Raw genomic sequence first — 15,536 nt, forward strand, 5'->3', positions numbered from 1 at the left:
CCGCCACAGTGCTCCGCTTTCCACTGCTCGAGGGCTGCGCGCGCTCTCACGCTGCCACCTCACTCGCGTGCGGGCTCGCCCTCAGCCCCTTCCGATTGGCTCATTATGTAAGTGGCGTAAGGGCTCCAGCTTCCCACTAACTTATCCCTGGCTTGCCCCGCCTCCTCCTGATTTCTTTTGACGCCAGTGGAAACCTAACCTGCCCCGTCGCCGCCGTGCGGGAGAAGCCGGTAGAGCTGTCCAAACCAGGAAGGCGATGGCGATGGCGATGGCGATGGCGATGGCGGTGGCGCGCACGCACGCACGCATGCACGCACGCCAGCGGCCGGCGGAGCCGCAGGCTCGCGCCCGGGCTCGCCCCGCGCCGCGCCAGAGGCTCGCGCACTCAGCAGGTTGGGCTGCGGCGGCGGCAGCTGTGCAAGCTGAGGGGCTGCGCGTGAGAGGTCCCAGAGACGCCTGCGGTTCCGGCTCCGCCACCCTCAGCTTCTCTACCCCAGGTCTGGGAGCCGAGTGCGGAAGGAGGGAACGGCCCTAGCTTTGGGAATCCAAAGGACACCCCTGGCTCCTGCCGACACCGCCCTCCTTCCCTTCCCAGCCGCGGGCCTCGCTCGGTGCTAGGCTACTCTGCCGGGAGGCGGCGGCGGCGGCGGCTGCCAGTCTGTGGAGAGTCCTGCTGCCCTCCAGCCGGGCTCCTCCACCGGGCCTTGCAGGGGCCGAGAGACCTCGGTGCCCGCCCTTCCGCTCGCCTTTTTCGTCAGCCGGCTGGAGCAGCATCGGTCCGGGAGGTCTCTGGGCTGAGGCGGCGGCAGCTCCTCTAGTTCCACCATGTCCGCGGGCGGAGACTTCGGGAATCCGCTGAGGAAATTCAAGCTGGTGTTCCTGGGGGAGCAAAGCGGTGAGTGCGTGGCTCCCCTACTCCTGGCAGCTGGCCGCAGCGTCCCCGCACCGCCCCCGGTGCGGCCCTTCCGTCCGCCGAGGCTCCTTGCCCACCTCGCGTCCGCGCTCGTTGCCACCGCAGCCCTTCCCGATGCCACTGGTTCTCCGCCTGGATCTGTCGGCCGAGTTTTTACCCTGTTCCCCGGGTTCTTCAATCCTCGACTGGCCGGCTCCGTTCCCCGCAGTCCGGCCATCTCCCCTCCCTCCCCAGCCTTCACCCCGCCCAGCCTCTTGTCCATCCCTTTCTTCCTCCGGTCTCGGTCATTGCCCCTACCCCGGCCCCCTTTCTTGAGCCCCACCCTTATTCCTTGCTCTTTTCCCAGTTCCTCAGCTCTGTGAGGCCCACTCAGGGAAGCCCCACTCCCGAGAGCGGGCCCTCTTCAACCTTGGCCAAGGAGGGTGGGATCTGGGCGTTGTTTTCCCCAGAGGCTTGGCCCTGAGAAGTGCTGATGTCGTGGAAGGTGGGAAGGGGTGGTCGTAGAAAAAATTATTAAATGGTTTTCATCTGTGTGGGAAACTAGTCTGGGCCATAGAAGAAACATCTGAATTGGAGACGACTTGAGCATGGGGTGGTTGGGGGTGAAAGGGGTAGCGTCGGCAGTGGAGATTTTTGCCCCTTAGGTTAGATGGGGCTGTGGCTTGTCGGAAAACCTCATTTTGTTCTCTGGACTTTCTTCTTTTGGCAATGTTGATGATTTTTCAATCTCTGCCAGATGCTATGTCATGATCATTTTACTTGGAATTTTTCTCATCTCACCTCCCCTTTTTCTCTTTTCAATATGAAGCAGCGTCTGAGTCTCATGGTGGTACAAAAGGGAATTACTGGGGAAATGTTAATTATTCATATCTTCTCGAGTATTTTCCAATGATATATTGAGGAATCATGTGAGAGAAGGCTTGGAATAACAAACATCTTTGTTTTGTCGGATTTCCTTTGGAAAGTCTAGTAGAGTAGGAATAGACTCATCATTTAGTTACCTAAATTAGATTTAGATACCATTTGGGCTAAATCTTTTATGCTTAATATTCCGTACTATCTGATGAGTGAAATTGTTATGTCATTTACCTGGTCAGGTTCTGCTGTCACTGTACTTTTGTATTAGATACTAGATCCTAATTTTGTGATGGTTGTTTCTACGATTGTAGTAATTCCAGTTTTATGCTGTATTATACAAACTTGACACTCGACAATTCAGAGATGATTACCCTCCTTTGTTTTTCTCATACTTTGCGTGACCATCTTTAAAATTCAGACATTGAGAGATTAGTTCTGAGCCATCAAACATTGAGTACCTACTAGGTGTTTTAGGTGAGGTTATAGAAAACATTAGTTATTTGTTTTGACTGGAAGGCATGTAAGTGATATAAATTCATAGCTTTTATTACTACTTTGAACTATTTATACTAATTTGTATGCCATCACAGAGGTTAATACTCTTGCAACATTGCCTCCAGTTAGAACTGGGAAATCATTTTTCTCCTTTCATATGTAGATTATCTTCCCCTCCTCCCTTTTGGGGGGAAAAATACAGTCTCCCTCCTTTTTGCTTATATATTTTCCTGAAGTAAGTATAAACTTGTGTCTTTAGGTGAGTAACTTGGTAGAACCTATGGAGTTGATTCTAGTCCAGCTTTTATATGTCAATATCAGGATAGTTCCCAAACATAAAATATAGTTTATTGGTTATTATTGATAAAAAGGATCCAAAGTGCTTATTGTGCATTCTAAGGATATTATTGCCTTCCTTATGTTGTGATGCACAGCTATTTAGTTTGCATGAAAAAACCTATTCATCTCCCTGTCTTAAAAGACTTTAGCATGAATGGAGTGCTTAACTTCCTAAGTATCTTCAGGTTTCCTTTGAATTTCTTATTTGTATATGTTCTAATGCATAATGGAGAGTTTTATGGCTTCTAATTTCGCACCTTGTTTAAGCCTCTACTACCCTCCCCCCTCCATTACTGAAGCCTGGTTAGATTTTTTTTAATAGACTTCATTTTTTAGAACAGTTTCAGACTTACAGAAAAATTGAAAAGATAGTGCAGAGTTCCCATATACCCACACATCTAGTTTCCCCTGTTACCAACATCTTGCATTAGTATGGCACATTTGTTACAATTAATGAACTAATATTGATGTTATTATTAACTTAAGTCCATATTTAGATTTTTAGTTTTAACCTAATATCCTTTTTCTGTTTCAGCATTCAATTCAGGATGTGAAGTTAATTATCTTTTGAGGTTACTGTATTGTCAAGTAATGCCATTCATTAACTTTGACAATGAAAGATTGATCTCTGTTTTCATGGTCAGTGTCTATAGTTTTCTTATGCGTTAGTAGAGGTCTGTAGACTCCATGTCGTTTTGATGTAACTCTTCATGAATTATTTATTTTTAGGTCTATTAGAATTCCACAATTCAGCTTTCAAAGACTGTCATCTATGGCAAAGCCTTGTTTTTTCTTAATAGCATTTACCACATTTACAATTATCTTATTTTTTGTGTGTTTGTTTTTATTTCCCACAGAAGAATGCAACTCCCATGAAGATAAAAACTATTCTTTTTTGTTCAGTGTATCTCCATTGCCTAGCATAGAGCCAGGCTCATAGTAGCTGCTCAGACATGTTGGGTGAATGAACGATGGCTGAATCTAATAGTAACGAAAGCTAGTAGCTTATATTACACTCTTTGACATGGTGAAGTTCACATTTTTTCCTTATGCAATTGATAGTTTAACAATAACACTTAAAACCTACATTGTTTGATTGTATGCAGGAATATATCAGATACTTAAGGGGAGGGGTAGAGAAACCAATCGTTTAGAGGCCCAACCATTTCATTCAAAAAATAGGACTGACTTGAATTTTGTACTTTTTTTTTTTTGAGTTGAGCAAAATTAGTCTTCCTTTGTTAAAGTTGTTGTTAAATTATTTGCTATTAATATAACACGTGAAAAGTATTCAAATTATACCAATGATGTGCTCATGTGCTCATGGAACTGATTTGAAATTAGGTTTTATTTGGCTTATCAAAAATTTTAAGATACTAGGCTGGGCACGGTGGTTCATGCCTGTAACCCCAGCACTTTGGGAGGCTGAGATAGGTGGATCATCTGAGGTCAGCAGTTCAAGACCGGCCTGGCTAACATGGTGGAGTCCCCGGTCCTCCCGCCCCATGGCCCGGTCTCTACAAAAATACAAAAATTATCCAGGTATGATGGCGGGTGGGGGCCTGTAATCCCAGCTACTCAGGAGGCTGAGGCAGGAGAATCGCTTGAACCTGAGAGGCAGAGGGTGCAGTGAGCCGAGATCATGCCATTGCACTCCAGCCTGGGCGACAGAGTGAGACTCCGTCTCAAGAAAAAAAAAAAAAAAAATATATATATATATATATGTATGTATGTATGTATATTTAAGATACTATGCTCTATAATGAAAATGTATTGTGTCAGTACATGAAGCAGATTGAGTTAATGACATCAATCTTAACCTTGGATAAATTCTTACGGTTTAATAAAGGAATGTTTGGCCGGGTGTGGTGGCTCACGCCTATAATCCCAGCACTTTAGGAGGCCGAGGCAGGCAAATCACCTGAGGTCAGGAGTTCGAGACCAGCCTGGCCAACATGGCGAAATCCCATCTCTACTAAAAATACAAAAACTAGCTGGGCGTGGTGGCGTGTGCCTGTAATCCCAGCTACTCAGGAGGCTGAGGCAGGAGAATTGCTCAACCCAGGAGGTGGAGGTTGCAGTGAACTGAGATCGCCCCACTGCACTCCAGCCTGGGCCTCAGAGCGAGACTTCGTCTCTAAATAAAGGAATGTTGAAATACACAATTGGAAGTTTCCTTGAGGAGTCTGTTTTGTTACTACCTCTGGCTATTGTCTTGAGATGCAGAGGCAGTTTTAGTAATGTCACTCAGTGGTTTACAGTAGAAGATTTTACTGTATATACATGTTACCAATTATAAATTAGGAGATGTAATGGCAGAGAGAAGCGCATACTCAGCCTACTACTGTTTTTTTCACTTTATATTGCTTTTTCTTTTTTTCCATCAATGCTGATCAAATTGCAATATGTTAGGTAAGGAAAAAATGTCTTATTGTCAGAGACTAGCAGTACTGACCAGTTGTTTTTCTTTTGAGACAGGGTCTACCTCTGTCACTCAGGCTGGAGTTCAGTAGTGTGATCTTAGCTCACTGCACCCTCCACCTCCCAGGCTCAAGTGATCCTCCCACCTCAGCCTCCCAAGTAGCTGGGACAACAGGCATGCACCACCACGCCTGGCTAATTTTTGTATTTTTTTGTAGAGATGGGGTTTTACCATATTGCCCAGGCTGGTCTCAAACTTTTGAGCTGGCGAGATCCTCCGGCCTCAGCCTCCCAGAGTGCTGGGATTACAGGTGTGAGCTACCACGCCTGGCCAGTACTGAACATTTTATATTGGCTAGATCAGTGGTTTTTAAACTTTTTTTCCCCAAGACCTCTTTCTGCTCTTACAAATTTTTGAGGATCCTGAAGAGCTCTGTTAATGTAGTTGTTATTGTTATTCCTCCTCCTCCTCCTCTTCTTTCTCCTCCACCTCTTCTTCCTCCTCCTCCTCTTCTTCCTCCTCCTCCTCTTCTTTCTCTTCCTTCCCCCTTCTTCCTTCCTTCCCCCTTTCCACTTCCCCCTTCCTTCCTCCTTTCCTCTTCCTCTTTCCTTCCTGCTTCTTGGATGCAGTGACTGTTCACAGGGGCTATCATGGCCAACTGCAGCCTTGTCTCAAGCTCTCCTCCTGCCTCAGCCTCCCTAGTAGCTGGGACTATAGTCACATGCCACTGTGCCTGGCTTTCGATTATGTAGTTTATATCAACATTTAGGCCGGGCACGGTGGCTTACGCCTGTAATCCCAGCACTTTGGAAGGCCGAAGTGGGTGGATCACCTGAGGTCAGGGGTTTGAGACCAGCCTGGGCAACATGGTGAAACCCCATTTCTACTAAAAATACAAAATTAGCCGGGCATGGTGATGCGTGCCTGTAGTCCCAGTTCTTCGGGAGGCTGAGGCAGGAGAATTGCTTGAACTCGGGAGGTGGAGGTTGCAGTGAGCCAAGATCGTGCCACTGTGCTCCAGCCTGGGCAACAGAGTGAGGCTCCGTCTCAAATGAATAAATATATCAACATTTACTGTACTGAAAAAGAAAATTTCAAAATATTTAATATGTTAAAAAATAATAGGGCCGAGCATGGTGGCTCATGCTTGTAATCCCAGCATTTTGAGAGGCCAAGATGGGTGGATCACTTGAGGCCAGAAGTTTGAGACCAACCTGGCCAATATGGTGAAACCCTGTCTCTACTAAAAATACAAAGAAGTTAGCCTGGCATGGTGGTGGACGGTCCCAGTGGTAGTCCCAGCTACTCAGGAGGCTGAGGCAGGAGAATCGCTTGAACCCGGGAGGCGGAGGTTGCAGTGAGCCAAGATCACGCCATCGCACTCCAGCCTGGGCAACAAGAGCAAGACTCTGTCTCAAATAATAATAATAATAATAATAATAAACCCATTGCATGCTAATACCTTTTTTTTTTTTTGACTGCGTCCCTCTGTCGCCCAGGTTGGAGTGAGTGCCTCCCGGGTTTGTGATTCTCATGCCTCAGCCTCCTGAGTAGCTGGGACCACAGGCACACGCCACCATGCCTGGCTAATTTTTTGACTTTTTAGTAGAGACAGGATTTTGCTATATTGGCCAAGCTGGTTCAAGTGACCTGCTTGCCTTGGTCTCCCGAAGTGCTGGGATTACAGGCATGAGCCACGGTGCCCAGCCTTCATGTTAACATCATTTCTGAAATGAAAAAGAACTATTTTCCAAACATATTTAGTGAGAGTGACATTGTTTTACATATTTGCAAATCTCTTTAATGTCTGACTTAATAGAGGACAATCGGATTTGCATAGCTGCTTATGCATTCAATCCTGTAATATTACACATCATATAGGCACTGGGAAACTCCACAATACATTTCAAGAGAGTAAGAGTGAAAAATTCAAATAACATCTTAATCTTATGAAAATGGTTTTGACATCCAGGAGTTTGTGGACCTCCCCAAGGGTCTTGGGAGATCCTAAGGGGTCAGTGGACCACTCTTTGTAAACTGCTGGGTTAGGTAATATCAAGTCAATTGTATCTCCTGTTATAATGTTGCCAGGTTTTCATATCTTGTTCTGAAGACTTAAAACTAAATGGTACATACAGTTAATGATTTAGAGCACTAGAGGACTGTAGAGATGGAGAGTAAGAGTCTAGGTTTCATGTTTTGGCAGTGGCTACTGACCTTTGGCAGATTATTCAACATGTCTTTATGCCCCATTTTTCCTTACCTATAACATAAAGATAATAGACCTATCATAGAGTTATTGTGACATTTAAACTAGTCAAATAATGCAAAACATTTAGAAGAGTGCTGGGCACATGAGAAGTGCTCAGAAAGTGTTTAACAAATGTTTATTGAAAATTGCTACAGTGTCAGGTGGTTTGGTAGTGCTTACTTTTAAGGAATTTACATTTTATCAGGGAAGAAATACACAATACCTAATACAATATAGCCTGATGAGTGCAGCTGCTTTTAAAAGTAGAGCTAAGGCTGGGTGTGGTGGCTCACGCCTGTAATCCCAGCACTTTGGGAGGCCTAGGTGGGCAGATCACTTGAGGTCTGGGTTTTTTTTTTTTTTTTTTTTTTTTGAGACGGAGTCTCGCTCAGTCGCCCAGGCTGGAGTGCAGTGGTGCAATCTTGGCTCACTGCAAGCTCCGCCTCCCAGGTTCACGCCATTCTCCTGCCTCAGCCTCCTGAGTAGCTGGGACTACAGGTGCCCACCACCATGCCTGGCTAATTTTTTGTACTTTTAGTAGAGACGGGGTTTCACCGTGTTAGCCAGGATGGTCTCAATCTCCTGACCTCATGATCCGCCTGCCTCGCCCTCCCAAAGTGCTGGGATTACAGGCATGAGCTACCGCGCCTGGCGAGGTCTGGAGTTGGAGACTAGCCTGGCCAACATGGTGAAACCCTGTCTCTACTAAAATACAAAAAATTAGCTGGGCATGATGGCGTGCATCTGTAATCCCATCTACTCAGGAGGCTGAGGTGGGAGGATCACTTGAACCCGGGAGGCGGAGGTTGCAGTGAGTGGCCATGTTGGCCAGGTCAGTCTTGAACTCCTTGCTCTCTCACCCAGGCTGCAGTACAGGGGTGCCATTATAGCTCACTGCAGCCACGAGCTCCTGGGCTCAAGTGATCCTCCCACCTCAGCCTCTGGAGCTGTTGGGATTAGAGGCATTCGCCATTGCGCTTGGCTGATTAAAAAAATTATTTTTTAGCAAACGAGGTCTTGCTGTGTTGCCAGGCTGCTTTCCAACTCCTGGCCTCAAGTGATTCTCTTGCCTCAAGCTCCTGACTCTGAAATTACAGGCATGCACCACCTCACCTGGCTTGGACTTTTTATTAGACTTCCTGATTTTATTTCATCTGGTCTCTTCCATTTCCTTATGCTTCTGTTTTAATTCTCATAAGATTTTTCTCAACTTTCTTCCATTCTATTATTTTTTTCTGCTATCATTTTAATTTTTTTTTCTTTTTTTTTTTTTTTTTTTGAGCTGGAGTCTTACTCTGTCACCCAGGCTTGAGTGCAGTGGTGCAATCTCAGCTCACTGCAACCTGTGCCTTCCAGGCTCAAGTGTTCCTCCCACCTCAGCCTCTTGAGTAGCTGGAACCACAAGCATGCGCTACCAAGCCCGGCTATTTTTTGTATTTTTGGTAGAGATGGCGTTTCACCATGTTGCCCAGGCTCGTCCTGAGCAATTCCTGAGCTCATGCGATCTGCCCGGCCTCAGCCTCCCAGAGTGCTAGGATTACAGGCATGAGCCACCATGCCAGTTCATATCATTTTAATTTCAAAGAGTGTTTTTGTTCATCTTCTGAATGTTCCTTTTCTGTAGCATCTGTTTTTTGTTTTTTTTGAGACAGAATCTCACCCTGTCACCCTGGCTGGAGTGCAGTGGTGCAATCTTGGCTTACTGCAACCTCTACCTCCCGGGTTCAAACGATTCTCATACCTCAGTCTCCTGAGTAGCAGAGATTACAGGCATCCGCCACCATGCCTGGCTAATTTTTGTATTTTTAGTAGAGACGTGATTTCACTTTGTTTGTCAGACTGGTCTCGAACTCCTGATCTTCAGTGATCTGCCCCTTTGGCCTCCCAAAGTGCTGGGATTACAGGTGGGAGTCACCACACACACCCAGCCTTCTGTAGCATCTTTTTAATTCCCCATTTTTACCTTTTCTTGTCATTTTGAAGATATTAATAAGATACATGACTTTTTTCTTCCTGCATATTTAGTTTTTGTAAATTGTTTTTCATCTCTGCTTGTTTTAGTTTCTCTATTTCCTGTTTGATGTGGTCCTCAAAATAGTGTTTCTTGGCTATTTGCTTCTATTTAAGAGTTGAGCACTGACAGTTGTGTTTTTTTTTTTTTTTTTTTTAAAGCTCTTGTGTGGGTTTGTGGGTCTTTACTGCAGAATGATCTTGCTGAGTTCTTTTTTGGGAGTCTCTGATGTTAGGTCTTTAAGTCTTTTTGCTGGTCAGATTCCCTGAAGAAGAATTACTCAGTGCACTGCTGGAGAGAATCTTGGTTGTCAGTGTTCTTGGAGGTCAATGGAGAGAGGGTTTAAAGTCATAACATCCAGTAAATGCATTTAGTCTTCTTGCTTTTAATATTGTTTGTACTCTATCCCTCAGCTCTATCTTGTAATCCCTAGTACAGAAACCCTGTTTTTCTTTATCATCAGCATTATCTTCTAATTTTCAGCTGTGTTGAACAGAAAAGGGACTAGAAGAGAGTGTTAATCTACTTGTTAAATAGGCTTTCATCCCTTCCTTCTGTTTTTAGCTCCATCTTCACCTTTATTTCTAGATGTACTTGGTCCAGACAATTCCTAAGTCAATGGGGGTTCTGTGGTCCAAATGAGCTTTCTCGGCTTTCCCCATTGTCGGTTTAAAATTGATCATTATTGAGTCTGTTAGGTCAATTACTACTTTTCCATTCGCTTTCTACCTTCTAACTTGGATGATTCAGATTTTCTGAGAACAAACACTTAATACTTGCCTAGGGTTGGTTGGTTGGTTTTTTGAGACAGGGTCTCTCTGTGTTGCCCAGGCTGGAGTGCAGTCCATTCACAGTCATGATTATAGCATACTACAGCCCTGAACTCCTGGGCTCAAGTGATCCTCCTGCCTCAGCCTCCTGAGTAGCTGGGACTATAGACTCAGGCCACTGAGCCTGACTCTCTTCTTTTTTAAAAGTACATTTTGGCTGGGGGGCATGGTGACTCACACCTGTAATCCCAACACTTTGGGACACTAAGGCGGGAGGATTGCTTGAGGCCAGGAGTTCGAGACCAGCCTGGGCAACATAGTGAGACCTTATCTTTACAAAAAATTAAAAAAATTAACCAGGTGTGGTGGCACATGCCTGTAGTCCCAGCTACTTGGGGGGCTAGCTTGAGCATAGGAGGTTGAGGCTACTGTGAGTCTTGATTGTGTCACCTTACTCTAGCCTGGGAGACAGAGCAAGACCCTGCCTCAAAAAAAAAAAGTACATTTTATAAAATTAAAACCAACTTATTTACCTCCATACTCATAGTAGCATTATGCATAGTAGCCAAAAGGTAGAGGCAAACAAGTATCCATCCACAGATGAATGAATAAACAATATGTGACACATGCATACAATGGAATATTAGCCTTAAAAAGGAAGGAAATCTTGGCCTGGTGTGGGGGCTCATGCCTGTAATCTCAACAGTTTGGGAGGCCAAGGCATGAGGATCACTTGAGGCCAGGAGTTCAAGACCAGCTTGGCCAACATGGAGAAACCCTGCCTCTACTAAAAATACAAAAATTTGCTGGGCGCGGTGGCACGTGCCTATAATCCCAGCTACCCTGGAGACTGAGGCACAAGAATTGCTTGAACCTTGAACCTGGGCGGTGGAGGTTGCAATGAGCTGACATCATGCCACTGCACTCCAGCCTGGGCAACAGAGTGCAACTCTGTCTCAAAAAAAAAAAAAAAGGAAGGAAATCTGACACATGCTACAATGTGGATGAACTTTGAGGACATTATGCTAAGTGAAATAAGGCAGTCACAAAAGGACAAATATTTTATGATTTTTAAAATTAATAAGTACTAAATAAACCTCCTTGTTATCCTGTCCATTGTGAGATTGACTAAACCTTGTCAAAACATCCTAACAAACTTTACTTTTGAGATGAAATCCAAACTCTCTTGTCTAAGTTAAAGCCTTTCGTGGTCTGACTTCTACCTTCGTATCTCTCACTTACTTCTAACACTCATCTTTACCTGTTATTATAAGGCAGATTTTTTAAAAAATTGTTTTTTAAAATTTGTGTTAAAAATGTTGTAATTAGAGATAAGATCTCGCTATGTTGCCCAGGCTGGCCTTGAACTCCTGAGCTCAAGTGATTCTCCTGCCTCAGCCTCCCGAGTAGCTGGGACTACAGGCATATGACACCATACCCTGTCAGTTTTTTTCTTTCTTACAGTCAGGGTCTTGCTCTGTTACCCAGGCTGGAGTGTAGTGGTGTGATCATAGCTCACTGCATCCTCAAACTCCTGGGCTTAAGCAGACTTCCTGGCTTAGCCTCCCAAGTAGCTAGGACTGTAGGCACATACCACCACACCTGGCTAATTTTTAAGTTTTTTCATAGAGATAGATCTTGCTTTGTTGACCAGGCTGGTCTCAAACTCCTGGCCTTGAGCAATGCTCTGGCCTCAAGCGATCCTCTGGCCTCAGCCTCCCAAAAGGCTGGGATTACAGTCAGTGAGCCACTGAGCCCAGCCTAGTTTGGTTTCTTAAATTGTCATTAAGTTGTATACTGTACAGAACATGTCTCTGCCTTTTATTTTTCAGTAGTTTTTGGGGAACAGGTGGTGGGTGTTTGGTTGCATGGAAGAGTTCTTTAGTGGTGATTTATGAGATTTTGGTGCACCCATCACCCGAGCAGTGTACACTCTACCCAGTGTGTATGTAGTCTTTTATCCCTCTTCCACTTCCCTGTGAGTCCCCAAAGTCCATTATGTCATTGTTTTGCCTTTGTGTTCTCATAGCTTAGTTCCCACTTATATAAATGAGAACACATGATGTTTGGTTTTCCATTCCTGAGTTACTTCACTTAGAATAACGGTCTCCAACTCCATCCAAGTTGCTGCGAATGCCATTACTTCGTTCCTTTTTATGGCTGAGTAGTATTCCATGGTAGATGTATACCACATTTCTTTTCTTTTTTTTTTTTTTTTTTTGAGACGGAGTCTCGCTCTGTCGCCCAGGCTGGAGTGCAGTGGCGCAGTCTCGGCTCACTGCAAGCTCCGCCTCCCAGGTTCACGCCATTCTCCTGCCTCAGCCTCTCCGAGTAGCTGGGACTACAGGCGCCCGCTACCACGCCTGGCTAATTTTTTGTATTTTTAGTAGAGACGGGGTTTCACTGTGGTCTCGATCTCCTGACCTCGTGATCCGCCCGCCTCGGCCTCCCAAAGTGCTGGGATTACATGCGTGAGCCACTGCGCCCGGCCTTTTTTTTTCTTTTTTTTAAGATAGAGTCTTTGTCTGTTGTCCAGGCTGGAGTGCAGTGTCATGATCTTGGCTCACTGCAAGCTTTGCCTTCCGGGTTCAAGAGATTCTCGTGCCTCAGCCTCCCAAGTAGTTGGGATTACAGGTGTGTGCTGCCACGCCTGGTTAATTTTTTTATTTTTAGTAGAGACGGGTTGTCATCATATTGGCCAGGCTGGTCTCAAACTCCTGACCTCAATTGATCTGCCCACCTCGGCCTTCCAAAGTGTTGGAATTACAGGCATGAGCCACCGCGCCCAGCCTAATCCATAATTTTTTAAAGTTAGTTTTGGTAGAATTTTGGGGGGATGAAGGAGGATTCAGAAATAGGCAACAGGTGTAAATGACGTATTTGAAAAGTGAACTTGTGATTTAACTAAATACTGTGTTTTGGGGTCCTTAAATATTTTTTTACTCTTCATTATGGAAAAATTTAAACATATAAAAAAATACGGAGACTAGCATCAGGAGCCCTTGTTAGCTGTTACACAGCTTTAATAATTATTAACTCGTATCTTAATCTTTTTTCATCTATATAGCATTCCCAACCTCCATACCAAAGTGGGTTATTTTATGTATCTATTTATTTTTTAGAGACAAGGTCTCACTCTGTCACCTAGGCTGGATTCCAGTGGTGCAGCCATAGCTCACTGTAACCTTGAACTCTTGGGAAAAGTGGGTTATTTTAAAGCAAACTCCACACATCATATTGTAACTATTTTGCTATGGCTGCTCAAAGAGGAAGACCTCCTTATTGAAATATTCTTGACATTTATGTATGTAATTGCTCATAGAGGCCTTTATTTTTGGGATACTGTTCATTCCTTTACATGTTTTTGAGCTTAATATTTCAGGATCTCTATATTAGAGAATTAAAATATCCATGAGTTCATAATATAAAGAAGTGACAGCTCTTCCTTTAAAATAATTCCAATTAACAAATACAGACAGAATGAGGTAAATTTAAAAATCACCGTTAGAATACCACAGTAATAACTGCTGCAGGTAAGATCCCTTTGATGAATTTTAAAATTGGTTGGCAAAAGTTTGAGAACACAATGTTTGCATCGTCTCAAAGTATCTTCCCCAATAGTTGTTATTTGCAAAGGGAAAAACATTAACTTTAGGGTGAAGAAACACTGTAGACACTACCAATAACCAAGTGATTAAGGTTAACGTCGTTAGGAGTAAGATAATGAGCCATTATGTATCCTCTGTTATAATGCACTGAGAAAGGCACATCAGTTCTGTGGTAGTTTTGCCAAGAATGCATGGCCTCTGTCTAATCATGAGAAAACATCAGCCAAATCCAAATTGAGGAACATTACATGAAACAACTGACCAGTATTATTTGAAAGTGTCCATGTCATGAAAACAAGGGAAAATGGCAAAAATCTCACAAATCAGAGGAGACCAAGGAGACATGACAACTAAATGCAATGTGGGATCCTGGATGACGTCTTGGAACAGAAAAAGGGCATTGGTAGAAAAACGGGTGAAATTCTAAATAAGTTACATAGTTTAGTTAATAACATTTTATCACTGTTAATTTCTTAGTTTTGATAATTGTGCTGTGGTTATGTAAGATTTTATCTTAGAGGCTGGCCGGGCATGGTGTCTCACAGCTGTAATTCCCAGCACTTTGGGAGGCCGAGGCAGGCCGATCACAGGGTCAGGAGTTCGAGACCACCCTGGCCAACATGGTCTCTACTAAAAATGCAAAAAATAGCTGGGCACACTTGTGGGCGCCTGTAATCCCAGCTACTCAGGAGGCTGAGGCAGGAGAATTGCTTGAACCCGGGAGGTGGAGATTGCAGTGAGCCGAGATTGCACCACTGCACTCCAGCCTGGGCGACAGAGCAAGACTCCATCTCAGAAAAAAAAAAAAAGAAAGATTTTATCTTACAGGAAGCCAGGTAAAATGTGTACTGAAATTCTCTGTACTATTTTTATAACTTTTCTATAAGCCAAAAAAATTTCCAAATAGAATGTTAAAACAGTCCTATGGCTGGTTGCAGTGGCTCACGCCTGTAATCCCAGCACTTTGGGAGGCCGAAACGTTTGAACCCGGGAGGCGGAGGTTGCAGTGCACCGAGATTGCACCACCACACTCCAGCCTGAGTGATAGAGCGAGACTCCATCTCAAAAACAACAACAACAAAAAACAGTCCTACTACGTGTACTACTGTTACTCTGATTTTACTGTGAGGAAATTGAGGCACAGAGAGATTAACTAACTTGTCTCATGGTTGCATGGTTAGTAAGTAGGCAAGCTGGGATTTCAACCCAGTAGTCTGGTTCTACAACTCAATTTTTTTTTTTTTTTTTTTTAAATTTATTTCGAGGCAGAGTTTTGCTACGTCTCCCTGGTTGGAGTGTGATGGTAGTGTGATCACTGCTCACTGCAGCCTCAGTCTCCTGGGCTTAGGCAATCCTCTCACTGTAGCTGGGAATACAGGTGTGTACCACCATCCCCAGCCAAATTTTTTTATTTTTAGCAGACATGAGGTCTTTTTGTGTTGCCAGGCTGGTTTTGAACTCCTGTGCTCAATTGATCCTCCTGCCTTGGCCTCCCAAAGTGCTGGGTTTTTTTAAGAGACAGAGTCTCGCTCTGTCACCTAGGCTGGAGTGTAATGGCACAATCATAGCACACTGACTTTGAACCCCTGGGCTCAAGTGTTTCTTCTGCCTCAGTTTCCCTAGTAGTTGGGACTACAGGCATGTGCCACCATGCCTGGCTATTTTTTGTATGTGTGTATAGAGAAAATGTTTGATTGATATACAGTATACATAGAAGCATATAAATCATAAATATACAGTTTGAATGAGAAAAATTGATGAATATTCTCATTCTTAGAAAAGTTATTTCTTACTATAAATTAGAAAATTTGACTCTTTTTTTTTTTTTCTTTTCTCTCTTTAGCTTACAACAGCTTTTCTTTTTTTTCT

The 15,536-nt window shown here is 44.1% G+C and overlaps 1 protein-coding gene across 2 annotated transcripts in view; it reads left to right on the forward strand.

The window, feature by feature from the left end:
- Positions 1-336: 336 nt before the first annotated feature.
- Positions 337-15,536, forward strand: part of RAB6A (RAB6A, member RAS oncogene family) — a 91,954-nt gene continuing 76,754 nt past the window's right edge. The window contains exon 1 of one of the 2 annotated variants that reach the window (XM_003254741.3): positions 337-895. In XM_003254741.3, coding sequence (XP_003254789.1) covers positions 826-895 — 70 coding nt within the window. In that variant the 5' untranslated portion in view covers positions 337-825. The remainder of the gene's footprint in view (positions 896-15,536) is intronic. The other variant, XM_003254740.3, reaches the window with a different exon arrangement.

This window comes from Nomascus leucogenys, chromosome 15 (assembly GCF_006542625.1).
Source record: "Nomascus leucogenys isolate Asia chromosome 15, Asia_NLE_v1, whole genome shotgun sequence".
Classification (NCBI taxonomy): Eukaryota; Metazoa; Chordata; class Mammalia; order Primates; family Hylobatidae; genus Nomascus; species Nomascus leucogenys.